Source organism: Callionymus lyra, chromosome 13 (genome assembly GCF_982586985.1).
Source record: "Callionymus lyra chromosome 13, fCalLyr1.hap1.1, whole genome shotgun sequence".
Taxonomy (NCBI): domain Eukaryota; kingdom Metazoa; phylum Chordata; class Actinopteri; order Syngnathiformes; family Callionymidae; genus Callionymus; species Callionymus lyra.
Window position 1 is genome coordinate 12,483,485 of NC_141830.1, and position 25,314 is coordinate 12,508,798.

Genomic DNA, 25,314 nt, shown 5'->3' on the forward strand with positions numbered 1-25,314 from the left:
GTTTATCCCTCGAAAAACTTTTACTGTAGACTGGCTTGAACTCCCCTTGAGCATTCAGTTGGTCTCACAATAAATGCAAGTGGGTGGTGAAATATAAATATATATTTACAGCCTCCACTTTTCCTGCTGCTGCTCTAACAGCCAGTATAAAGTCAAGTGCCCAGAGGGTTCAAGCGCTGCTCCAGGTGAACTTTTCAGCGAAACTGTAGAAACTGCTTAATAAGTTTCTTTCCTGGTTAACTATTCACCTCTTAGTCCCTTCTGGCAATGTCTGTGACAAGATGTGTTTAAGTACTTTGAAAAGGTTGCCAAGTTGGGATGTTGACACTGAATTTTTAGGCAGCGTTGCTAAACACCTCGTATGAATCTAACAGGCTTATCAACCCTCTATATTATTAAAGGTTAGTACAGTGTTAGTGAAACAATCGAGTGTGTTTTTACTTCATTAAAACAATTTATTTATCTTATTTTTAAACAAGAACCTTTTGAGAAGATTATTTGAATTAAGGCTATATATATAATTATATCATTGTCAACAGAATATTGAATGGTTCAATCTAACATTTCTAATGTTTTTTTCTTTTATAATATAAATGTTTAATTTTTTTATGAAATATTTCTATATTGAAATGTTTAATTATTTGCTAATAATAATAATACATTTCTTTAATATTTTCTAAATTATTTTAATTATTATTTTTTACAATTCAAAAATAGTTTTTCTATTCAATATTAAATTTAAAATTTTAATTTTTGAAACTTGTCTTTTTATTTTTTTTATTTTATTATTGAATTAAACCCTATCCGTTAAAAAGATTCATTCATATCACCCTTTAATTAATTTACCCTTTCAATAAAAGAAAATAAATTTGAAATAAATGATTTAAAAAGAAGATGTAATTCTTACATGTATATATATGCATATACATAAATCTAGGTGGTGGCAAATCAAAAATTGTTGACCCAAGTAACAATAATTTTCCACATACCACACAAAGTTTGAAACCCATTGATTTTAAATTTAAATTCATACATAAAGTGTTCATTTGTGTGGGAAATTGTTTATTTACTTTTCTCCACTCTGACTGTTTTCTTACTCACTTCTCTGGTCCAGGTTTTGTTTTGGGGTCTCAGAGACCTGAAGAGGATCAACCTGGCTCTGGTGGATCGACCACGCGTCGACATCGAGTGTGCAGGCAGAGGCGTTCAGTCGGTTGTCATCCAGAACTACAAGAAGAACCCCAACTTTAGCACTTTGGTGAAATGGTTCGAGGTGGTGAGTGTCGATCTCAATGGAAGACTTGGAGGCGAGCTGAGGACGTGAACCTTCTCTTCCGTCTCAGGACCTCCCTGAGAACGAGCTTCTTCACCCCCCACTCAACATCCGCGTGGTGGACTGTCGAGCATTCGGGCGCTACATCCTGGTGGGCTCACACGCCGTCAGTTGCCTGAGGAGATTCATCTACACGACTCCAGACAAGACCTCCAACAACTGGGCCACAGCAGGTACGCCTCAGAGGGAACCTTCGATATTTAGCTCTTCTATGGACGTATATCAGATATTGAATGGTTGAACTTAGAGTTTTTAAATGATTGTTTAAATGTTTTGTTAAAGCTTTCAATCAATGTTTTAAATTATTTAATTCAATTATTTATAGTTTACAATTTTGAATTTATTTTATTGATTATTTTAATAAATCGTTTGTATATTAACATGTTGAATTAGTCTTTTTAATAAACTTTTTTTTTTTTAATTTACATACGTATATTTATTGTAATTCTAACAATTCAAAATGTGATAAAAGCGATTGTAGCACTATTATACCAACACTTTATATTGAATTCCAAATCCTACAAGATAAAACATATTTAATTTATTTTTGAATTATTTCGAGTTATAGAGTCAAACTCTATGTTTAAAAAAAATAACAATTAATTTTGAAAATAATCTTAATCTCTTAAATTCAATTATGTCGGAACTGTTACATCGTACGCTTTATATTGAATTTAAAAGGCTAAGATTAAAAAAATATTGAATTTAGAAAGTACATATTTTAATCATTGGAATTAAAAAGTAAATGTTTTTATTAAATAAAATAAAAAAAATCTTATCTTTCAATATACAAATGATTTAATTCATCATGAATAATGAATCATGATCATGAATCAATAATGAAAAAAATTGCAGTTAATAAAAAAATCCAATTTTCAACACTTGAAATTCAACCATTTAATATTCTGATGGCAGTGATTTACTTCCATACGTTTTGTCTGATATATTACTAGTGTATCATCTTAATATCTGAATGAATGTTGGAAAAAGAAAATCTTATTTCAAGTCAAACTTCTGAGATTTTGTTTCCACTTCCAAACAATACATTGTAACAAATTCAACTTTTTTTCAACTGACGTTTCTTATTTCTCTGCTTCGCATTTTCCCCCTTCAACCGTTTTGCTGAAAGCTTCTTCTCTCTCTCTCTCCTCCGGCCTCTGGTTGTCTTCTCCTTCCACTCGCTTTCCATCTCCCGCCTCTGCATCCTCAGCTAAGCTAATGAACGGCTACATGGTCCTCACTAACGGCGGCACGCAGCCTCGCTCCTCACACAGCCTCTCCTCTCGCACCTTCTCTCGCTCCGCAGGTGACGTCGTCCTCAACCTGGACTCTGACCCTCTGATGCGCAAGATGGACACCATTGTGAAGCTGGACGCTGTAAGCTCATGATTCCCCTCCTTTTATTGTTGACCTCTGTCCATCCTTTCTTCACCTTTAAATGTGTGCTCCGTGTGCATTGACCCTCTGATGTTCCCCGTACGACCCCAGACGTCTGACGCTGTAGTCAAAGTGGACATGGTAAGATGGAGAAGAACGACCGTGAAGTCACTTGTTTGAATAACTTCGAGGGTGGATTCATGCGTCGACAGACGGAGGAGGAGAGCGACAAGGAGAGGAAGAAGAAGAAGAAGAAGAAGAAGGGAGTGGAGGAGGAGGAGGAGACGGACGAGAGCGTGCTGGATTGGTGGTCCAAGTATTTTGCTTCCATAGAGACGCTGAAAGAGGTTCATTTTATCTTGATCTTCCAACTTCCTTAACATCTATATTCTTACTCTCCTCCAACTCTTCCTGACTCTGAACCAGGGGGGGCTTCTCTGAGGACCAGATTATATTTCTTATTAAAAAACAAATAAATGCAACTCAAGTTCAAAACACCTAACTAGTGTATTTACTACAATACCCTTTCGTGTAATAGTTATTTGTTTGTTGTTATTTATTCTTGTTTGCTTTCGTTGGCCAAAGAAAAAGGTTATCGTATTGTTTGTACTATGAGTTGAACCGTAGGCTACAGAATTTCCTAAGTAATACTTGGGAACTTCCTGGGGTAATACTACATATCCTCACAGAGTAATACTATGAAACCTCCTGGAATAATACTACAGAACCTCTCAAAGAAAAAATTAGGAACCTCCTGGAGTAATACTACAGAACCTTGGATAGTGATACTATGAAACCTACTACATTGCCTCACGGAGTACTACTACAGAACCTCCTGGAGTAATACTAAAAAGCCTCACAGAGTAATACTACAGAACCTCCTGGAGTAATACTACAGAGCCTCACGGAGTAATACTACAAAACTTCCTGGAGTAATACTATGAAACCTCTTGGAGTATTACTACAAAACATAGCATAGTTTTGAATAATACTGAGCCTGAGTAATACCAGAAAGCCTTGCAGAATAATACTAGGGAACCTCGTGGAAAAATACTATGAAGCCTCATGGAGTAATACTGAAAAACTTCCTGCAGTAACACTACAGAACCTCACATATTAATACAACTGAGCCTTTCGGAGTAATACTGCGAAACTTTGCGCAGAATTAGTATGGAGCTTAGCAGAGTAATATTACCCAAACTTCTGTAGTAAAACTAAGGAACCTACAAGAGTAACACTACGAATCCCTAATGCAGTAGTACTACGGAACCACCTGGAGTAATACTACATAACCTTTCGTAGGAATACTAAGAAACTTGTTAATACTATGGATCTTATACTAGTTATACTACGAAGCCTCATAGTGCGGCTGCGTTCTAAAGTTTTACTAAATCATTTTGACAGATTTTGGAGAGCAGTGAATACATAAAGAAGTGCTTTATAAAGCCCCCCCCTGCCCTCTGCTGTTTCTACCTGTTCCACTATGCTTTCATTCTCTTCTTCGCCTTTCTTGAACTCACTTCTTTTAAGATGTCTAAGAATCATTTTCGTATTCATCACATGTAGAATTCACTCAGTGTCTTCATGGACGTTAGAGTTTCTTATACATCCTACATGAGGCTGAACTCCTGAACCCTTGTTTTCAGACCCTCCGGGCTCAAGAGTCCGCTCTGGCCGAGGCAGAAGAGAGGGAGGACCTGGAGATAGCGGCTGAGACGACAGGTAGAGAATTCACCTGTGTTTTCATGCTGATCATTTATGATTATTACGAATCAGTCATTCTAATGCACTTGTTCAAGTGCATGGAGAAGAAGTTTCATCTTCCATCATTGTTTCACATTTTCAACCATTTCAAGCAAATGCACGATTGCTGAGGTCGACATGAAAGTTGTCTGACAGAACGTCTAATTTATTTATACATACACAAATAATTATTGTTTCTTGTGCCAATAAAACATTTGTACAACATTTCCTTTTAGATGCTGGTGTGAAATTCAAACACCCACTGATCTAAAATGTGACATATCTTTATAATGAAGAGCGAAATGGCAAAAAAAGCAATTTATGTTGATGAATTCTTGAGCAGAAGCAAAAGCATGAATTCTCTCAAAAGCTCATCTTGATAACGAAGCAGAAAATAAATTAGTTCACAATATTTCTGTCACAAACTTTCATCCAGACACACACACACTTGCTGTGTGTCCTCTCCGTCCTCGCTCTTGTGCCTCCACCTGCTCTCACCTCCACCTCACCTTCTGAGCAGATATCAATCCCGATGACCTTCTCCTAAAAGGCCCCAAGGTCAGGGACAAAAGCCGAGACAAGAGGAGCGGCAGAGACAAGAAGAAAGGTCAAGCCGTGGATGCGACGGAGACGCGGCCCGTCAAGTCCAGAGTGGACGAGCTGGTGGTGAGTTCTAAATAAGATACACATCAATGTGACTGAAAATCACTATGTGGCAGAAGTAGTTACAGTCATTCTTAAAATACTCACAAATCTGTCTTAGTTGTTGTTTATTCCAACAAAACAAATGGGAACCTGTGTTCCGGTGTGACCTCTTGACCTCTTGACCTCGTCAAGGTTTACAACAAAGAGCTGGAGACCGAGTACGGGAACTTCGAGGACTGGCTTCACACCTTCAACCTCTACAGGGGAAAAGCCGGAGACACGGACGAACGCGCTCTGGACGACGACAGGATCGTCGGGAGATACAAGGTTCGTCCTGGAAAACAGAAAAAAGCGACAGAAATAAGATCATCTTGTATCTCCTCAGGGCTCCTTGTGCATGTACAAGCTCCCTCTGTCCGAGGAGATCAGCCGAGAGGCGGGATTCGATCCCAACCTGGGGATGTTCCAGAGCATTCCGCACAACGACCCGATCAACGTGCTGGTCCGGGTCTACGTGGTCCGGGTAAGTGACCCCCGCACCTTCAAGAACGATCTACATTAATGTTGACTCTGTGACCCTGAAAGGCCACAGACCTCCATCCCGCCGACATCAACGGAAAAGCCGACCCGTACGTGACGATCAAGCTCGGGAAGTCCGAGTTGAAAGACAAAGAGAACTACATTTCCAAACAGCTCAATCCGGTCTTTGGCAAGTGAGTGTGACGGTCCGGTGTGTGAGTGAAGCTTCACATGGATCTCATATCATATCTGCCGCTCAGATCTTTTGACATCGAGGCCACCTTCCCCATGGAGTCCATGCTGACCGTGTCGGTGTACGACTGGGACCTGGTCGGCACCGACGACCTGATCGGGGAGACCAAGATCGACCTGGAGAATCGATTCTACAGCAAATACAGAGCAACATGTGGCATCTCTTCCAACTACTCAGTGTGAGCTTCTCGACTTTCATTTCTCCTCTTCTTCACTGAGCTTCTGCCAAGAAGCTTCTTGATTTCTACTGGCCTTGGTTTTTCGTAAACAACATCATAGAGTCGTGAATTGATTTTCAGGATTAACTTAGAAGTAAAGTTTAGTAGTGCTGAGTAGTTTGATCTGGAGGTTTTGAAGGTTGCGTCTTTCACTTCAGTCTGGCTTTTCACTAGTGATGGTCTGATGAAGCTTCATGAAGCAGTGTCATTATTTTCACTAGATGGAGCTCTCTGCACTATTTCCCTTTGTTTTGAACAACTGTTCTCATGAAACATCACATCATTTTTAAACTGACGGCGCCACCTACTGACCTCTGAACAACATGACACTGTTTCATGAAGCTTGACTGAAGTGACAAATTATGGATTTTTTTGTTTTAAGTATTTAAGTATATTTGTAATTGAATTCCATATGGCAAGGTTTATTTTTTGAAAGAATAAAAAACCCTTATTATTTTCAAAATGAATGAAAATTAGTTTAATATTTTAATAATTCAGAACACATTTTCCAAATTCAATATTTTTTCATTCATAGCTTTTAAATTCTAGACAGAAGTGTTGGTATTAAAGTGCCTCCATGATTGGCCGATTGACAGTTTGATCAAATAGCTCGATACTCTCTTTTGTATTGTATTGTCAGGTGGCACTGTTGTTATTTTTAATTTATATGAATAAAAAATACAATAGAAACTTGAATATAAAATCCATTCATTTGGAAAATGTTTAAATCAACTCAAAAACAAATGCAACATTTCAAAATATAAATGTTGAATTGAATTATTCAAAAAAATATATGAATACTTTAATAGTAAAAGTATAAAAAGGAAATGTAAATTGAAGTATTCAATATTCTAATGTTACTGTGTTGTTAGTGTTTACTCAACAATGTGTCGCAGAGTTTAAAAGTACAATAGTCAGAGGTTTAAACTATATTATATTATAGTAGTTAAGACTCTTCTGAGATCAGTTTTGAGCTCCTTGGCAGAGGTATAAGCTCTTGCGGTGCTTTATAAAGAGTACAATATTTTCTTCTCCTCAGCAACGGTTACAACGTCTGGCGGGACCCGATGAAGCCGAGCCAGATTCTGGCCAAGCTGGTCAAGGAGGCCAAGGTGGACGGACCTCATTACGGACCTGGAGGAAAAGTCAAGGTGGCCAACCGGATCTTCACCGGGCCCACGGAGATGGAGGATGAGAACGGTATCAGTCTGGGATGAGCAGAGGGCCTTCAGAGACACTCTAGTGGACGATAACTCGAGTTCTTTCATGACCTCATGTCCTCCACAGGGCTGAAGAAGCAGACGGATGAGCATCTGGCTCTGATGGTGCTGAACCACTGGGAGGAAATCCCCAGAGTGGGCTGCAAACTCGTCCCTGAACACGTGGAGACGCGACCACTGCTCAACCCGGACAAGCCCGGCATCGAGCAGGTGAGGTGGAGCTGCTGGTTCTGGTCATGGAGAACTCCTGGAACACCTCCCTTTTTCTGCTTCTCCTTCCCTCCCGGCGAAAGGGTCGTATTGAGATGTGGGTGGACATGTTCCCCATGGACATGCCTGCTCCCGGACCCGCCATCGACATATCGCCGCGGAAACCAAAGAGGTGGGTTTTTTGGTGAATCAGAACGAGCGGCATAATGAGCTTTTAGTGATGAAACAGACAAATGATGTTTACCTTCAGTGAGCGATGAGTTTAGTTCCCTGGTGACGCTGGTGGTGAGTCACACGTCCGGCACCTGCTGACAGATTGAAGTGCAACTGTGTGTCCCTCCTCACCAGATATGAGCTCAGGGTGATTATTTGGAATACAGACGAAGTTATTCTGGAGGACGATGATTACTTCACTGGGGAAAAGTCCAGTGACATATTTGTCAGGGGGTACGTACAGCGGGATTGCAGCGACCGCTCGGCGTCCGTGGGTGTGAGCTGCGTGTGTTTTCTATTTTATTTTGCAGTTAACCATTTTATTTTTGTTTCCATTTTGTGTGTGTGTGTGTGTGTGTGGCGTGTTCGTCTGTCCACGTCCGTTGTCTGTGGCGTGTCTCCTTGTCTGTTGTCCTCTCTTCTCTTCTCCTGTCCGATGCTCTGCTGCTGTCCAGCTTTGAGCTTCGCGTTGTTATTTGGAACACTGATGACGTAATTCTAGAAGACGATGCTTTCATGACAGGAGAGAAGATGTCTGACATCTATGTCAGGGGGTAAACACACGACTCCATCGCATGGCTTGAGAACAACCACCACATTTTTTTTCCTCCGCTCCACGTCTCATCTTCCCGTCCAGCACGCCTTTCTTGTCCGTCTCTGGCCTCACATGACGAGTCGAGTCGGAACCAAACCACATCTAGAGACTTGTGTTGTTGTTGGTGGTGAGAAGGGATGAGTCACTGAACACACAGACTTTCATTTAGTAGATAAAAACAGACTTGTTTCAAAATATCAGTGCCAGCAGAATAATAGATTGAATTTAACATTTATTTTATTGAATTTGTTTTCTTATTAAAAAGTTGTTGTTTTTCAATTCAATTTAGTTATTTTAGAGCCACCATGATTGGCTGGAGGTTTGGTTTTGTCTGATTTCTTTATTATACCAACATTTTTATACTCAATTAAAAAGGCTACAAATATAAACATAATGACTTTAGAAATTGTATTTTTGAAATTGAAATTTGGAATAAGAATATAAAACACTTAATGTAAAGATATATAAAATAAATATATATATACATTTGGAAAATATTAAAATTGTCTTCAAATAAATTATAAAATAATATAAAAAAAAAAAACCTTTCAATTCAGAAATCACTGAATTTAAATAATACGACAATAAATCAAAGTGCGAATAAAAAAAACAAAGAATTCAATATTCTAATGGCACTGATAGATGTCCATACATTTTAGATTAATAAATATATTTTTGACTATTTAGTACCCACAGGATGTCTGGGTTTGGAAGAGGAAGTAATTAAAAAAAAAAAGTTTTTTTAGTCTAAAAGTATTATTTTGACCTTTAAATTGAAAAAGGATTAGAAATCCTAGAGCATATTTGTTAATTTCCTTCCTTTTTCGGCACATTTGAAGCCTATAAACTAAATATTGACACATGTTTATTGCTCTCAAAGAGCAGCCGTGTTGAAATACAAGAGGAAAGTGAGAGGCGTGTTTGGGTCTAGTTGAAATTAATTCTCTCACTTTACTGTCTACAATCTGATCTTTACATGACCACACCTTAGACTAACATTATGACCATCTGCTGGTGTGTACCTATTGAAAGAGATTATATAAAATTGTTTCTGTGGAAACGTGTAGCATCATTTGTAGACTTATACCATCATTGACATCTTTATCAACAGTCGTTTTTTATTCATGAGAGGAATCACAGAGGGCGGGAGTCCTCTTGAGGGGAAACACAAGCAAATAAGTCGAAGAGAATCAAGAGAAGAGCCATGGAAGTGACTCTTATTTGGGAAGAACAAAAGATGGTGGTTTGGTTCTGACTTCCTCAATCAACCCTCTGTGTCGTTGCATGAAGACACACGACAGAAGAACAATCAGGATGCTAGAGCTTGTCTTTGCAGATGTATTATTTGACACTTCCTGCCATTACTGTCAACTTTCATTCCATTCATAAAGTGTGATGAGACGTTGAGAACGGAAGTTTCTCTAAATCAATCTCGTCTCTGTTTACTGGGGATGCACCCGAATGAAAATAATTGATTTTGAAAATCTCATTCCAAAAGACCAAATTACGTGTAAGTTGTTGTTTTTACACCAACATTTTAATATTAAACTGAAGAGGCTACAAATTAAAAGAAATATTTTATATATATATATATATATATATATATATATATATATATATATATATATATATAATTTAGAACATTTATTTTGATTGATTATTACAATGACAAACAAAAATGTGTAAAATATTCAATCAGATCAAATGTTTAAAATGTCTTCAATAGTAAAGAAGAAAAAAATCCACCTTTCAATATAGGGTCACCTTGATCCTGAGATAACACAAGGGTTTACTTCTTCTTTTGTTTTAAATATACAGTATATAATTAAATTTATTTAAAAAAAACGGACAAAATAATTTCAGTAAAATAAAAATCCAAGTTTTTCTCATTTGAGATGTTAAATTCATTGATAAATAAACATATATTTGTACTTTCTAGCAGCTGCTGGGATTTCAAAAATGCAACTTTGGAAAGTGGAAAATAAAAATTGTGACCTGAGTTTAGTTTACTTTTTACTCTAATCTTTTTTGTGTACAACATACACAGAGTAGAGTGTATTTCAACAGTTAAGTCTAGGGTTACTACATCATCATGGGGTTTAAAGAGCCAACATGTCTATTGTTCTGTTTGTTGGAGTCAATACCGTACACATATATTTCTTGGCATTTGGTTATTATATATCTTATGCTCTTGAAAGCACTGTAGCAATCCTTAGCTCATTGATTGCATCGGTCGAGTGTGACCAGCAGTGCAGAGTCTTTCAATCATTGATGTGAACGTTTTTCATTTATTAATGTGTGCAACAAGATCACAGGAATACATTGACTTCTCAACTGCATCCGTGTTCTTTAACAAGAACAACAGATTTTGCATCATCACAGCATCTGGTTCCGACCGAGGTCTGTCATTAATCACTGTTTCCGAGGCTGAAGATTTGGTGCATCCCTATGATTACGAAGACGAAACCAGCTCCGTCCTGTAAAATTCCATATTCTTTTTCATGCTCCTCACTTGGATTTTGTTCTCTCAGCTCGCAGCGTTTTTCTCTCAGCATGACTGATTTTTTTTTTTCCTGAGCTGAGCTGCTTCAAAGATCTTTTTCCTTTGACCTGGTTTTTGTTTCTTCATCAGGAAGTAGGAAACATCTTCACATCTCATGACAAGTCACTGCTCGCTCTCCTGATTTGCTCGTGCATCCTGCTCGTTCTGTTTGCTCGAAGACGAAGTGCGAGGCTACAACGTGGAATCAGATCGGATCATTTGAAGCGTCGCTGACTCCATGTTGAAGTTTCTTCTTCTGTAACCAGCTTTTGATTTTGACCTATTAGCATCATCTCTCTTGTTCGCACACGTTCAGGAAGTCTTCATTATAATCCGGGGACAAACACACCCGAGGAACGGCATGTTCCTGCATTAGCGGCTCCCTAAATTCACCCCTTAACATATGATCCTAAAGGTCAACGTTGTCCTGTGTCCAGACGCCCCTGAGTGAGTCTGACTGGCACTTGTGTGACGTCCTCAGATGGCTGAAGGGTCAGCAGGAGGACCGTCAGGACACCGACGTGCACTACCACTCCCTGACCGGGGAGGGGAACTTCAACTGGCGCTTCGTCTACCCCTTCGACTACCTGATGGCCGAGGAGAAGATCGTCATGTCCAAGAAGGAATCCATGTTCTCCTGGGACGAGACGGAGTACAAGATCCCTCTCCGGCTCACGCTGCAGGTGTGGGACGCCGACCACTTCTCCGCCGACGACTTCCTGGGTGAGCATCGTCCAGGTCCCGCGAGCCGGGTTCCGGACTTCGCTTCTAATGGGTGGCTTCGATCTCAGGGGCCATTGAGCTGGACCTGAATCGGTTCCCTCGAGGGGCGAAGACGGCGAAGCAGTGTTCCATCAACATGATCCGGAAGGAGCACGAGCTGCCGACCATCTCCATCTTCAAACAGAAGCGGGTCAAAGGGTGGTGGCCCTTCGTGGCCCGCGATGAAAACGACGAAATGGAGCTCACGGTAGGATGAGTCTTTCTGTGTGTGTGTGTGTGTGTGCGTGTGTGTGCGTGTGTGTGTGTGTGTGTGTGTGTGTGTGTGTGTGTGTGTGTGTGTGTGTGTGTGTGTGTGTGTGTGTGTGTGTGTGTGTGTGTGTGTGTGTGTGTGTGTGTGTGTGTGTGTGCAGTCGCTTCACATGCAATGACAAATCATCATCAGATACAATGTTGGGCCTGAACGAGATCATTGAACAATAGTTCATGAACTAGTTCATTTTTTTGATAAACGTGATCTGAACGTAGTGTATTTCACTCGATGAACACGATCATTCTGGTGTCAGTGAACGTCTCGTTCTCTCCGTTCATCTTCGTACAGTAAGTTCTCAGATTTCTGCCGACTTAAAGACCGAAAAAATGAATCTATGCATCAGGACACAACGCTTCTACTGTTTGGATGTAGATGTCCGGATCATTAACTCTTCATTTATTTAATCTTTATATGATGTAAGAGTCACTTATCTTATTGTATTTTATTTATCTCATTTAATTTGTATGTATTTCATTCATGCTCTTCAACACTATATTCAACAACAACACAAACATCTCCTGTGATTATATAGTTTCTGATATGACACTGAAATCCGACACATATTTTTAATGTTTAAAAAATATAATGTCTGTGCTTATACATGTACTGTGGCAATTACATTGAAAAAATGGTTTGTAGCAACATATAGAAAAAAAAGATCTCAACTAATGAATCTCTTCCTTGTAGTGGCTACATTTTTAAAGTTTTGTTTTATGAATGAACTGAACTATTTAATTTTTTTAAAATTTGTGAACTGAACACCAGAGTCGAGTACTCGACAATACTACAAATATGTCCTTATTACTACAGTATCACAATATATCACAGTATATCATGTTGTTGCTCTTGTATTGTGATACACATCATAACTACAGATCCTTGACAATACACACCCCTTATCAGTGTTGGTAAAGTTAAATCTCTCCGTAGTAATAAGGAAATATTTGTAGTACTGTCGAGTACCCGAATCTGATGTTGCAGAATTTACAGATCAGAAGACTCTCGATGAAGTCGTATCTGCTTTCATTAGTTTTGAAACCATTATATGTCCAAACATCGGCTTTAAAACCTGCTGTAGTCTACTGTATCCTCTCGTCCTCAGTCATCAGATGATTTCATTGTTCCTATAGCTTTAAGAACATCTATCATCTAGTGGCCCTGCTGTTAATTTGCAACACATAAATGAAAAAACGCTGTGAATATTTTCAGGTTAATTGTAAATAAAAATAAATGCATTTTGATTTCAAGATAAATGAATAACTATTATACAAATAAAACATTGCAACACATACAGTACTGTTAAATATTGATACAGTATCATAAATAAAAAGGCTTTTGATGTTTTTGATGTCAGTTTTTCTATAGTTTGACGTTTTTATTCATCGCTATAAAACTCTTTTGTTTCAGGGTAAAGTGGAGGCAGAACTTCATCTGGTGACTTTGGAGGAGGCGGAGAAAAGTCCGGTGGGTCTCGGACGAAACGAGCCGGATCCGTTGGAGAAACCAAAGTAAGTGGTCGACCTTGGACTCGAGCGGCTCATCGGCATCTTCCTCCAGAGACGTCTGAAGCTTTGATTTGATTCAGTTGCTGCCTTCTTCACTTTCCTCCTGTCGACCCCCTCAACTGTCTGCCCCCCCACCCTCTGTGACTCCTCCCCCTTGTCTCTGTTTGACTTTCCATCTCTATCCTCCTCCTTCCTTGCTCCCTTTCTAAAGTCGCCCGGACACCAGTCTCATGTGGTTTCTGGGTCCTCTGAAGTCCCTGCGCTACTTTATCTGGCACAACTACCGCTGGTTGATCCTGAAGCTGCTGGGCCTGGCGCTGCTGCTGGTCATGCTGGGCCTCTTCCTCTACTCCTTCCCCGGCTACCTGGTCAAGAAGATGCTGGGCGCCTGATGGTAGCCGCCGTGTCTCTTCCTTCCTCCTGTCTGCTTCCTTGCTTCCTCTGTCCTAGAGACCTTGTTGTTCCTCCTGCTTCTCAGTTCAGTCCGAGTCTTCCCATTCATGTGGTAACGGTTGTCGTAGAAAACACTTTGATATGGTTTTTATTTGAGGGTTTTCTCAACATGAAAGGAGATTGTACCTAGACTCCAAAATAAAAGGAAAACTTAAATTGAATTAAAGGAATATAAAGGGAGTGTTTGGTGAAGGATAATTAAATATATTGAGCCTTCAAGAATAAAATCATACTTACTGTTCAAGACAGTTTGGTCGAAGTGAATTCTAAAAGGTTTTGTGTGAGTTAAACACGCCTGACATAGAGCGTTAAATTCCCCTGATTCTGAACCACTGAGTGCAAACAAATAGTTTCATAAAAGCACTGGTGCCGTGCATACCTCTGCCAAGGAGCTCATCTGATTAAAACAATAAAAGAAAAGTTTCCCTCGTCAGACATTGACGTTTGTTTAAGGGCCACATGAAAGTGTACTTTTGTTAAAGTTGTTAGACCAAAATAAAATAAAAATTAGGTTGATAAATAAATGTAATTGATATGGCTTTGTTTTTTTTTTTAATGGATTAAATACTATTTAATTTAACTTAGCTTAAGTTGTAGGAAGGTTGGGCAACAAAGCGCTAAAATGTCTGTTTTTGTCACAGTACTCGTACACTTAGGTACCATTAAATTTAGCAGCAAATAGACTGAAAATGTGACTTTCTGGGGCGAAATATCAGGTTATTATGGGATGGCTTCTAAGTATCATATTTTTTTATTCTATTGATCATTCTACAACCATAAAAAAACTTAAATAAAATTATTATTTTTATTTTGTTTAGACATAGAGCAAGATTTTTATGAAAAGATTTAAATGTTAAAATGTGATGGAATAATTTTGTTCAACATTGTGAGCCCTGAAGTGTCTCCTCTCGTACTCATGGTGTCGTGGCTGCTAAGATATGTTGTAGTAATTCAAGTCAGTCGACCAAGTGTATCCTTGACATCAGAATGTTGTGTATATGTTGAATTTAACATTACAAAGATTAAAACTTTGATTTTTTTATTGGAATTATTAATTTTTTAATATATATTTTTTATTTTTATGATTTCATTATCTTTCACACTTAATATTATAATTACAATAATTTAAAAATACATTTTTTTAGATTTAATATTTTTTATTCGTTTTTTTTTTATTTGATATAAAAACGTTTCTATAAAAGTTCAACAAAACAATACCTAATGAGTAGTGATGTGTTGATGAAGCTTCATGAAACAGTGTCATGTTGTTTGGTGGTCAGAAGGTGGCGCCAAATCAAAATGTTCTTAAATTTAATATAAAAACGTTTCTCCAATAGTTCAACAAGACATTACAGAACGAGTACCGAGCGGTTCGATCCAACTTTCCATCTTGTAATGATTCTCAAGCAACATTTTCATCTGATGCAACTATTATACTAACATTTCAATATGGAATTTAAATTATGTGGATATAAAAACATTTAATTACATTTATTGAATAATCTTGAAAATCAATAAATTTAACTTTTGTATAACAAGTTATTGAATGAAATTTTCATTTTATTTTAGTCAATGCTTAAAAATATGTCAAAGTTTAATTCAACGTTGAATGTTCCGATGTCACTGATACACAGTATGTTTCGTTTAACGTGTTATAAGTAAACGTTAAAACACGTCAAGTGATATTCGACAACAGAGACGTTGTTAATATCAGAAAAAAGTCACAAGATTCTTGATTTTTGCTGCTAACGGAAGCTTTCTTGTCGTTTCTCTCCCCCTCTCTCTCTCTCCCCCTCTCTCTCTCTCCCCCCTCTCTCTCTCCCTCCCCCCGTCCAGCCGGCCGGACACCACGTTCCTGTGGTTCCTGAGCCCGCTGAAGGCCGTCCGCTACCTGATTTGCAACCGCTACAAGTGGCTGCTCATCAAGATCGTGCTGATCCTGCTGCTGCTCATCATGCTGGGACTCTTCCTCTACAGCATGCCGGGCTACCTGGTCAAGAAGCTGCTGGGCGCCTGAGGGGGGGGGCGTGTCCTCGTCCCGGGAGGAGGCAGGAAGTCCAGATCCTGGTTCCTGCCTCCTCCTGCCTCCCAAGGTTAAAACCTGAGTCAGGGTCCTCGATCATCAACCACATGTTCGTCTGACGACGAACGATCCATATTCGAGTTCAGGGGTCGGTTAGATTCCCACAGGGGCCACAATATAAACTGTGGCTCTCAATCAAGCCGAGAGAAAGACGGGGTGAATAGAAGGAGCTTGAATATGTAGGGAAAACTTTACATTTGAAAAAAAATATGGACATTTTTAAATGAGCTACATTTGCATAATGTATGATTTGTCAAAAAAATGTTATTTACTTTTATATTTCACATATTTTATAACAAGAACAAAAACATGATAAAGTGTAGTTAAGTCTTCGCATCATAACATGAATCCCATTTTTATTTATTTTATTGTGTCATATTTTATTTAAACCCATGATATTAATACCCTTTCCAAAAATATTTCCCCTTAAATTGACATATAAAAAGACAAGAAAAATGATCAAATATTAATCCATCAATAACTTTAATTCGTACACGATCCGTGACATCACGACGCCTGAAATAAACACAGTCGTATTTGCCAATAGACTCGTTCCAGATAAGTCGGAAGATTCCCAACTCAAAGTGAACCCCGATATTTCCCGCACCAAGCTAGTCGTGGGGGGCGTCAGATGCCTCCTGGCGAGGTGTTTGTCTGCCTTGTCCATGTGGGAGGAGGCCCCGGGGCAGACCCAGGACATGTCTTTTTGGCATGCAGCCTAAAATGTGGATCATGTGACAAAAGGTTAACCAATGAGAGGCGTTTGTTGCTGAGTCAGTTAAGTCAGAATCAGAAAACGTAGATGAAATATAATTTAAGAAAGAGTGACATTAAAGTAAATAAATTAAATCATGAGCAGGATAAATAAATGTTACATTTGTAAATGATGACAAAGTGGTTGAAATAAAATAAAATGCGGGCAGATGTGCAGCAGGAAGTGGAGCAGGTGTATGTCCATATATGGTCGAATATGTCAGCTGCTGAACGAGGACCCTCAACTCCTGAAATATTCCTTCATTCGTGTGATTCTCCGGCTTTACTTCACTCTTGGTGTTCCGTGCATGAAAAACCCCCCGAAAGATTCCCGGCTCTCGCAGTCTTTTGCACACGATGGAGAGAATAATCTGAGACCGATCATGAGATTTCTATTTTCCTAAGAGACGAAGAACAAGATTCAACAGATAAACCAGTGTTTAGAGGTCGTTCAAGGTCTTTGCTTCTTTTTCTACTTTGTGTAGATGTTCCTCAGACGATCAGCTCTGTGTGCATGTGTGTCGGCATGAGTGTCGGTCCTGCTGCACAACAACATTTGTGTTTTGATCACACTGGAGGAGACGAACGTCTGACTTTTGTTTCCTTGTTTTGTTGGTGAATCACTGTCTGTTTGCACTCGACCGTGAAGGTCCGTCAGAAGATTAGCTGAATTTAACATCTCAAATGTTCTAACTTTGAATTGTTTTTTTTTGTTTAAACATCTATTTGTTTTAAGAATTTCATTTAAAAAAAAAATCAAATATTTTCAAAATTAATCATATTTTAAAAAATTTTTAATTCATTAAAAAAAATACTAAATGCAGTATTTTTTTTAACCGTAGCCTTTGAAATTCAATATAAAATGTTGGTGATGAACGTTTTTATATTGAATTTAAAAATCTACGATGAAGAAATGAGGAGTTATTGAAACTAGAATATCAAACTTTATGAGTACATTTTTTTTTTTTTCAATATTACGAAGCTTCATGAATGTGTCATTATTTTCAGAGTCCACTAGATGGCGGTCTCTGCACTATTTTCCTTTGTTATGAACAACTGTTTTAATGACACATCATTTTTAAACTGATTGCGCCACTTACTGACCTCTAAATGACAAGACACTGTTTCATGAAGCTTCATCAGAACACAAAGATTTTCGTGACGATCTATACTGTTTCACTTACACCTTCCTAACACCAGGAGGAGCCAGAAACTAATTTGTTCAATCTTCTGTAGTTCAGGTTTATGATGTTGTTGATGCATAATCATTTATTTATGAACAAAAAGTACACTAGTTATGGTTATTAAGTTTATTTTAACACAGTATAACATTTGAAATGTTGAATTCAACAGTTAAATGTTCTGAAGGCACTGAAATACTTCCTAAAACCCAACTCGTGAAACGTGTGAAATATTTATTTGTCTGTTTTTCAGACTCTTTGAAATAAACTGGACTCTACTGAGTAAAAGTTTTCATTTCACTTTATTTCATCCGTTCATCCGTCGTGTTCTCAAAATCCTGGATTAATGAATGGATTATTCATTTCAGTGGAAATGATCAATAAATGAAGAAGACAAACGGCTGATGGCAGACTTGGCGCGGGTGTGCAGCCTACTCCCATCAGTATGTGTGAATGGCTGTCAAAGCGCTTTGTGACCCTGGTCTAGAAAGGCGCTATATAAATAGAGATGATTATTATTATTATTATTATATTTTGGGAAACATTTTGTTAATTTGAAATATTCGTTTCTACTTGAAAGTTTCAATCGATCATCTCGTGGAAGCTTCGAAAAATCATGACGACTCAGCGTCGACCTGTCAGAGAGAAAAATACTGATTAAATTTATTGAATTATTTATTACTTTAGCTCGAAAGAATGAAACACAGCATTAATTATATGACTTTTACATTCATCCCTGTGTTTATTACATTATTATTTCTCTGATTCTTCATTTTAATTCAATAACTTTCAGCTTCGACTTTTACTTGACAAGATTTTAACTTTCAATTATTCTCCATTATTCAAATGTAAATGTCATCGTGACCTTGAAACGTCTTTCTAAGATGTTTTATTCACCGTCGGGACGAGCGTCTGCTGCAGCAACGCTCTCAGCTCTGAGTTCTGCTGCTTTAGACTCTCAGTTTCTGGGATTAGATCTGAGATTTCCTTCAACACCCGACTGAGTCACAAGAGAAGAAGTTGGAAAATGTTATCATTATAAATCTTATAAATGTACATTTTTTGTTGAGGTTTTACTCACTGTTGAACTTTGAGTGTCTCTTCTGCCGCCGCCCAGAGCTTCATCTTGTCCTCGGAGACGATGTTGGACATTTTCTTCCAGTAATTCTCTTCGCTGCTGCTGCTGCTGGGATGTCTGGGGGCGGAGCTTAGCATCAGCCTGTCAATCATCCTCACTTCATCACACAGGTGGAGGTTGGACTGTGAACGTCCCTGAGACCTTCGACCCCTATGAGTCTTCAGGAAGATCTTGAGAGCCGGCAGGACGTGATGAGGGTGAAGCAGCTCCGAGGAGGATTGGGCTGAGTCGGCATGAAGATCCTACGAGACAAAAATCAAATCATATTAATATTATGTTACAATATTTAATTATTCACTTGGATTAATAGATAAATATTAACTTACATTTACCAGATTCCAGATACTAATTAAATTAAAATAATTCAGTGTTATGATGATACAGTAAATCATCTTTACCAATCACGTAAAATTGACTAATTGAAAAAATATGTATTATTAATTAAATAATGTGGATCAAATTAATCAATCTTAGGAATCCAAACAAGAAATACATTTTATTTTGAAATGTTCTTGTGGACAGGAAACTCAGTTTAATCTTGAACATTAAAAAGAAAAACTATTTATTGTGATTATTATCGGAGGCCAAATACGAATGTATTTTTCTTTGGATCACCTTGACCCTGAGATAACACAAGGGTTAAGAAATAGACCAACCACTGCCACCTTTACCTGCTTGTACTCGGACAGGAAGTGAGTCAACAAGAGAAAATCCTGGTCACAGAGATCCTGGTCTTCTTCTTCCTTCAGCAGCTCCTCCAGCTTCATCACCAGCTCCTCGTCCGTCCCGACATCCCGATCTGCTCTGAGATCAGCTGAAGAGTCCCTCGGCGCCAGAACAGTCCGAGTCTCCGGTGTGCGAGACCGACCGTCCGTCAGGGGGGTGTCATGGGACGGACCGAGAGGGTGCTGAGAGATCACAGAGTCGATGAAGGAGAGCTTCTCCACCAGGAGGTCCGTCTCGGCCTGAAGCATCCGATTCATCTCGGAATACTTCCTGTCGTCTGACGAGGCAAAGTGTCTGAGAGGAGAAGAGAAATATTAATAGAAAAACTGTAAAACAGATCCTTTCACGTATAAATATCTTAATATACGCATGTTTTTCCTAAAAAATACAGTAGAAATATATTTTTTAAAAAGTAAGAAATCAAGAATTTGACTCGTGGACTAAAAAAGTATTAAGATTATTTAAATTTCTCTTTCATTAATAAAGTTAACGCATCAGAAATACATGAGAAATACTAATATAAACTTTGATCAATGAAAAGTACAATAACAAGTTTTGTTTTTAAACACAATATTCATGTATATATATATATTTTTTTTTAATACTAAAAAACGACATCAGTGCCATCAGAATATTCGATGATTGAATTTTGCATTTCAAATATTGAAACTTATTAAAATATTTGGGTTTTTAAGGCATTGATTTTATACAATTTAATACAATTTAATTGAATTAAATTGTATTTTTATTGAATAGTTAAACTTTATACTTGGTAAGTTGAAAGACCGGTTTTCCTTTTTAATTTTATGTTGAAAAAAAAGGAAATATGTTTGTTTTTTACCCAAACAGTTAGATATTTTGGTATATACTGTATATTTATAATAATATGTATTTATTATTCTGCTCGCACTATTATAACAACATTTTTATATTAAATCAAAAATGTGGTAATCAAATAATAATAATATAATATAATCATAAATAATCGAAGAAAAAGAAATTTTATTTTTGAAATATTGGATTTAGAATATAAAACTTTTAAAATGTTTCAAGAAAAAAATACAAATGAATGCATTCATTAACTAAATAACTAATGCCTTGTAATTTCTAATTCAAAAATTAAACTTCAGTCATTCAATATTCTTTAGACACTGATTTCCTTCCATCGTAGATTTTCCTATGAAAGTTTACATGATCTGAACTTCTCATCAGTTTTATAGTTTCTCATCGACTCCACGTGTCAATGATGTTGTTGTTATTGTTATTTATCTGTAAATATTCATCTTAAATCTCAAGCAAAACAATCAAATAATCTGATCTCAAGGGTCATCTCAAACTCGCCTCATTTTCCGCTTCAAGTTCTCTTGCTCCAGCAGGTGGCGCTCGTACTCCTCAGCCAGAGCTCTGCGGTTCTTGAGCAGCAGCTTCTCCTTGACCTCGCTCTCCCTCTGGAGGCTCTTCCTCTGCTCGCTCAAACTTCACCAAAAACAAGTCTTTTAAATCCACTCAAAACATCTCAGAGAACCTCGTGAAAGAACCTCATGACTTTGTTCTTCTCGTCCACGAGACTCTTGATCTCAGTGTCGTCCTTCATCCTGATCCGCCTCACATCTGAGATCATCTTGTCGGCCTGAAGCTGCTGGACCTCCTTCTCCAGGTCCTGCAGTGACGTCACAATATTGAGTCAACATTTCAAACAAACTAAGTGTATTGTTAAGGTTGAATTATTTTTAAATTAGATATATCATTGACATTTAATATATATATATATATATATTAATAAATACAAATACTTTTATTCAAAGAGTTTTATATTCTAATAATTGCTAAATAAATGTTCCAAATTCAATATTTTTTAAATTCGTTCTCTTTTGAATTCAATATAAAATAATGCTATAATAGTGACACCAGACAATATCTAAAAAATTACAGAGATACTTGATCAAAATTTCAGCCAATCATGCGACTCGCAGACGATCATGTGACGACTGGTGCATCAATTCAGAAAAAGGGCCAAATTTCAGCTCCTCGCAAAAGATTCTAGTTTTAAAGAAAATAGAGTAGACTCTTCTATACTATTTTTTATATTGAATTTAAAAGGCTTTTAAATGATAAATATTGAATTTAGAAAAAGTCGTTTTGAATTACTGGAATTTAAATGTCAAATTCTATGTAAAAATGTGTTTTTTATTCAATTATTAAAAAAAACAACTTCATATTTCGATAAAGAAAACATTGAATCAGTTCTTCAGTCTCACCAGATACTTCCGTCTGACGTCCGTCCTGCTGTACTCGTCCGTGGTGGACATCTGGAGGTGCAGCTTCTCCTCACACTCCTCCACCATCCCTCGCTTCTCCTTCGCTCTCCTCAGCTGTTCACGACAGAATGATTGAGGTGGAACTTGAGTCTTCGGTGGTCATTCATCACCAGAACCTGCTGCTCCAGAAGCTCCTCCAGGTGCTGCTGCCAGCGGCTCTGGTCTTCTCTCAGCAGGATCTCGTGCTCCTCCTCGTAGGTTTTCTTTCAGACGCAAATATATTTGTTAATGCCTTCACCAAGTATTTAGTCTTCTAGACTTGGTCTACCTTGGCCTGGGCCAGCTCCTCCCTGTAGGCGTCCGTCAGAGCTTGGAACTGATCTCTGATCTTCTCCAGCATCAGGTCCAGATCCTCAGACTGTTTCCTCAAATCCTTCACGAAGCGATCGTCCTCGCTCTTCAGCTCCTGCGCCACCAAAAGACGTCTCACACCAGATCATCTCTTCACCCGGGGGGGTCACTCCTACCTCCTTCAGGTCATTGATGAGTCTCCTCTTGTCCTCAGCGAGGGACGCACACAGCCGCCGCTGGCCGCTCAGAGCTTCCCGCAGGTCCAGGTGGAAGGTCTTCTCAGCCGCCCGAGTCCAGCCTCTGCTGATCTCCTCGTACTTCTCCTGACCGGACGTGACGTCCTGGTGGAGTCTCTGCTCTCTGAGACCAGATGGAAACATCAGACTCCCTTCAAGGGGATCTTTGCGAGACGATCACCACCTTCTCCTGCAGGCCTCTTCGAACTTCGACCTCCGGGACGACTCGTTGGCGTCGGCCGCCGCCTGGATGTCGGAGACTAACGTCAGGAAGTCTCGGCGAAGTCGGTCGACTCGGTCATGAGCGACACGCTGCGATGACACGGAAGATCAACTGTTGTTGTTGTTTTTGTTTTTCACACGAGATTCTACGATGGGACGAGGAGAATTAAGTCGCTGATGTATCCTCCTAAAACATGGCTGGATCCAGATGGTACCCGATCCTATTCTCATCATCTATTCCTCGTCCCATTATATTCTTTTACTAGAAGATTCCTGCAGAACTAATATAGAAGTAAATCAGTGTCATCGGAATATTCATGATTGAATTTTGAAGTTGAATTCTTTTTATGGAAATGTTGTTGTTTTTAAGCACAGGATAAGATTTTTAATAGAATTCAATAACAATAATTTATTGATAAAATGTCCTAAAGGAGACCTCAAGAGGGATCAATAAAGTTTTATCTATCTGTCTATAATATTAATTAAAAATCAAGTCAAGATACAATTGAAAATAAAAAGTATTGAAAAAAGAAGTTAAAAAATGTATTCAAACTTCAATTCGTTTTCTTAAAAAAAAAAATACCATTACAATTCTATTATTAAAATGTTTCATTTGATAGATTTTTTTTCCTCCACGTGATAGCATTATAATTTATTGATCCAGAAAATACAAATAATTTAAAACATGGTATTGCTAATAATAATGTATATAATTCAAGCCTCTTCTCATCATATATTCCTCGTCCCATTATATTCTTTTACTAGAAGTTTCACTGTAGAACTAATATAGAAGTAAATCAGTGTCATCGGAATATTCATGATTGAATTTTGAAGTTTAATTATTTTTATAGAAATGTTGTTGTTTTTAAGCACAGGATAAGATTTTTAATAGAATTCAATAATTAAAAAAATACTTATTTATATATAAATAATGTATAAATATATATATTTTTAATTTAAAGGGTTTTTTTTACACGTAGAGTTTGGTATTCTTTTTTAAATAATCCAAACGAATGTTGTTTTTTTAATTCAATATTTATTTATTTATATTCAATTTATAGCCTTTTAAATTCAATATAAAATATGCAAAAGAAAACATTTTTAACTATTTGAATTAAACAATCAAACTCTGTGTTTAAGAAGTCATTCATTTGAAGACATTTTATTTTCATTCAATTATTTTAAAAAATAAACAAATGCAACCCTTTAATATTAAAATAATTATTAAATGAATCCATAGAAAATTCAACCTTTCATATGTTTATTTGAATTCAATCAAGTGATAAATCAAGTGCGGACGCTCACCTGACGTCACTATAGCGTCATCATTTAACTACAATATATTTAATATTAAAGTGACGAGTCGTCTTTTGTTGAGGATCATTTTAAGAGCTTGATAATCAGAACATGTAAGGAAAAATGTTGGAAAGTAAAGATCAAAAGTCATTATCAAACAAACCTCTTCACTTCCTGTTTCACGTTGAGCGTCACGTGACGCACCGCAGGTGTTTCGATGAACGTCTCTAAAGAAAACGATTAAGTTGAATTATTTACGCGCCAAAATCTTGCTAAGATTGAATAAGTTAACTTGACAAATATAAACTAGTCACGTGTGTTCGTGTCACTAACTGTAAATGTTCTTGAAACTGAGAAAATATTAGATAAATAATCTTTCGTTACCTTTTCTTTGTCGCTTCATCTTCCAACGCTTTCGTTTCTTCCTCTGTTTCCTCCTCCAGCTTTCTTAAAGTTAAAGACTCCATGATGGATCAAAGATCACAATCTTGTCCGAGGTTCTGCTCTTGGACCTGCGTTTGCTGACTGTTGTCATGACGACGGAGCATCGCATGATGCGTTCAAGTGCTACTTCGAAGCTCGTATTTCCGAGCCTGGTTTTAATGTAATAACTTGAAAAAACAAAAAAAAACAACGTTGCACTTGAGTATTTACTGCATTTACTTGCTTGATTGTTGTACTGTTGTGTTTGGACACGATTCACTTTTATCTTGAAGAACAAATTAGTTCCACGACCAATGGACGATAAAAGAGTAACGCTGACATCTAGTGGTTGAATTAATATTACACTTAGAGTCGGCAATATTTTCAAAGAACGCTTCATGTAATGGCAATTTTATTCTTACATTTCCTCGACAGAAATCCACAAAAAAATGTACTTATGCAATAAGGTTGGTATTGTATTCACGTTTTTATAGTTTTATATAATATTTTGTCAAATACATAATTTTACGTTTCCTCAATAAGGTCGAGTTTATATGTATTGATTCACAACAAAAGAAAACTCAGAATTAATTATCGATTAGTTAAAACACCTACTACCGCTACTAGTAGTAACACTAATGTATAATAATATTAATAATGTATTACAATAATAATTTATTAATAAAAAATCCCGAAGCAGACCTCCAGAGGGATCAATAAAGTTGTATCTATCTATCTATAATATTACTGTAGAAATCAAGTCAAGATACAATTGAAAAAAAAAGTATT

The 25,314-nt window shown here is 37.6% G+C and overlaps 2 protein-coding genes across 11 annotated transcripts in view; one reads left to right on the top strand and one right to left on the bottom strand.

Moving 5' to 3' along the window:
* Positions 1-18,163, top strand: part of otofa (otoferlin a) — a 73,688-nt gene extending 55,525 nt beyond the window's left edge. For 2 of the 10 annotated variants that reach the window (XM_087804985.1, XM_087804988.1), the window contains 21 exons: positions 1,115-1,276; positions 1,344-1,506; positions 2,544-2,710; positions 2,822-2,851; positions 2,923-3,057; positions 4,357-4,432; positions 4,974-5,119; positions 5,291-5,425; positions 5,484-5,621; positions 5,684-5,811; positions 5,878-6,048; positions 7,127-7,287; positions 7,375-7,517; positions 7,601-7,689; positions 7,866-7,964; positions 8,186-8,284; positions 11,349-11,590; positions 11,659-11,837; positions 13,308-13,408; positions 13,617-13,799; positions 15,695-15,783. In XM_087804985.1, the coding sequence (XP_087661111.1) occupies positions 1,115-1,276; positions 1,344-1,506; positions 2,544-2,710; positions 2,822-2,851; positions 2,923-3,057; positions 4,357-4,432; positions 4,974-5,119; positions 5,291-5,425; positions 5,484-5,621; positions 5,684-5,811; positions 5,878-6,048; positions 7,127-7,287; positions 7,375-7,517; positions 7,601-7,689; positions 7,866-7,964; positions 8,186-8,284; positions 11,349-11,590; positions 11,659-11,837; positions 13,308-13,408; positions 13,617-13,797 (2,745 nt within the window). In that variant the 3' untranslated portion in view covers positions 13,798-13,799; positions 15,695-15,783. Of the gene's footprint in view, positions 1-1,114; positions 1,277-1,343; positions 1,507-2,543; positions 2,711-2,821; positions 2,852-2,922; positions 3,058-4,356; positions 4,433-4,973; positions 5,120-5,290; positions 5,426-5,483; positions 5,622-5,683; positions 5,812-5,877; positions 6,049-7,126; positions 7,288-7,374; positions 7,518-7,600; positions 7,690-7,865; positions 7,965-8,185; positions 8,285-11,348; positions 11,591-11,658; positions 11,838-13,307; positions 13,409-13,616; positions 13,800-15,694 lie in introns of all 10 variants that reach the window. The other 8 variants (XM_087804990.1, XM_087804995.1, XM_087804987.1 and 5 more) reach the window with 7 other exon arrangements.
* A 184-nt stretch (positions 18,164-18,347) lies between these two features.
* drc1 (dynein regulatory complex subunit 1 homolog (Chlamydomonas)) lies at positions 18,348-24,569 on the bottom strand. Its single transcript, XM_087806377.1, has 13 exons — positions 24,487-24,569; positions 24,266-24,329; positions 22,769-22,896; positions 22,525-22,708; positions 22,326-22,463; positions 22,174-22,260; positions 21,998-22,111; positions 21,278-21,399; positions 21,081-21,215; positions 19,685-20,033; positions 18,957-19,255; positions 18,773-18,875; positions 18,348-18,510 (listed from the first exon to the last, which is right to left on the bottom strand). Exons 1-13 carry the CDS (start codon positions 24,567-24,569, stop codon positions 18,490-18,492), a joined length of 1,827 nt encoding a protein of 608 aa, XP_087662503.1. The 3' UTR covers positions 18,348-18,489.
* Positions 24,570-25,314: the final 745 nt, after the last annotated feature.

Coding starts and splice junctions, on each gene's coding strand:
- drc1 (XM_087806377.1), bottom strand. CDS start 24,569: ATGGAGTCTTTAACTTTAAGAAAGCTGGAGGAGGAAACAGAGGAAGAA. Junction 24,330..24,486: donor GATGAAGCGACAAAGAAAAG/GTAACGAAAGAT, acceptor CGTTTTCTTTAG/AGACGTTCATCGAAACACCT. Junction 20,034..21,080: donor AACTTGAAGCGGAAAATGAG/GCGAGTTTGAGA, acceptor TTCTCCTCTCAG/ACACTTTGCCTCGTCAGACG.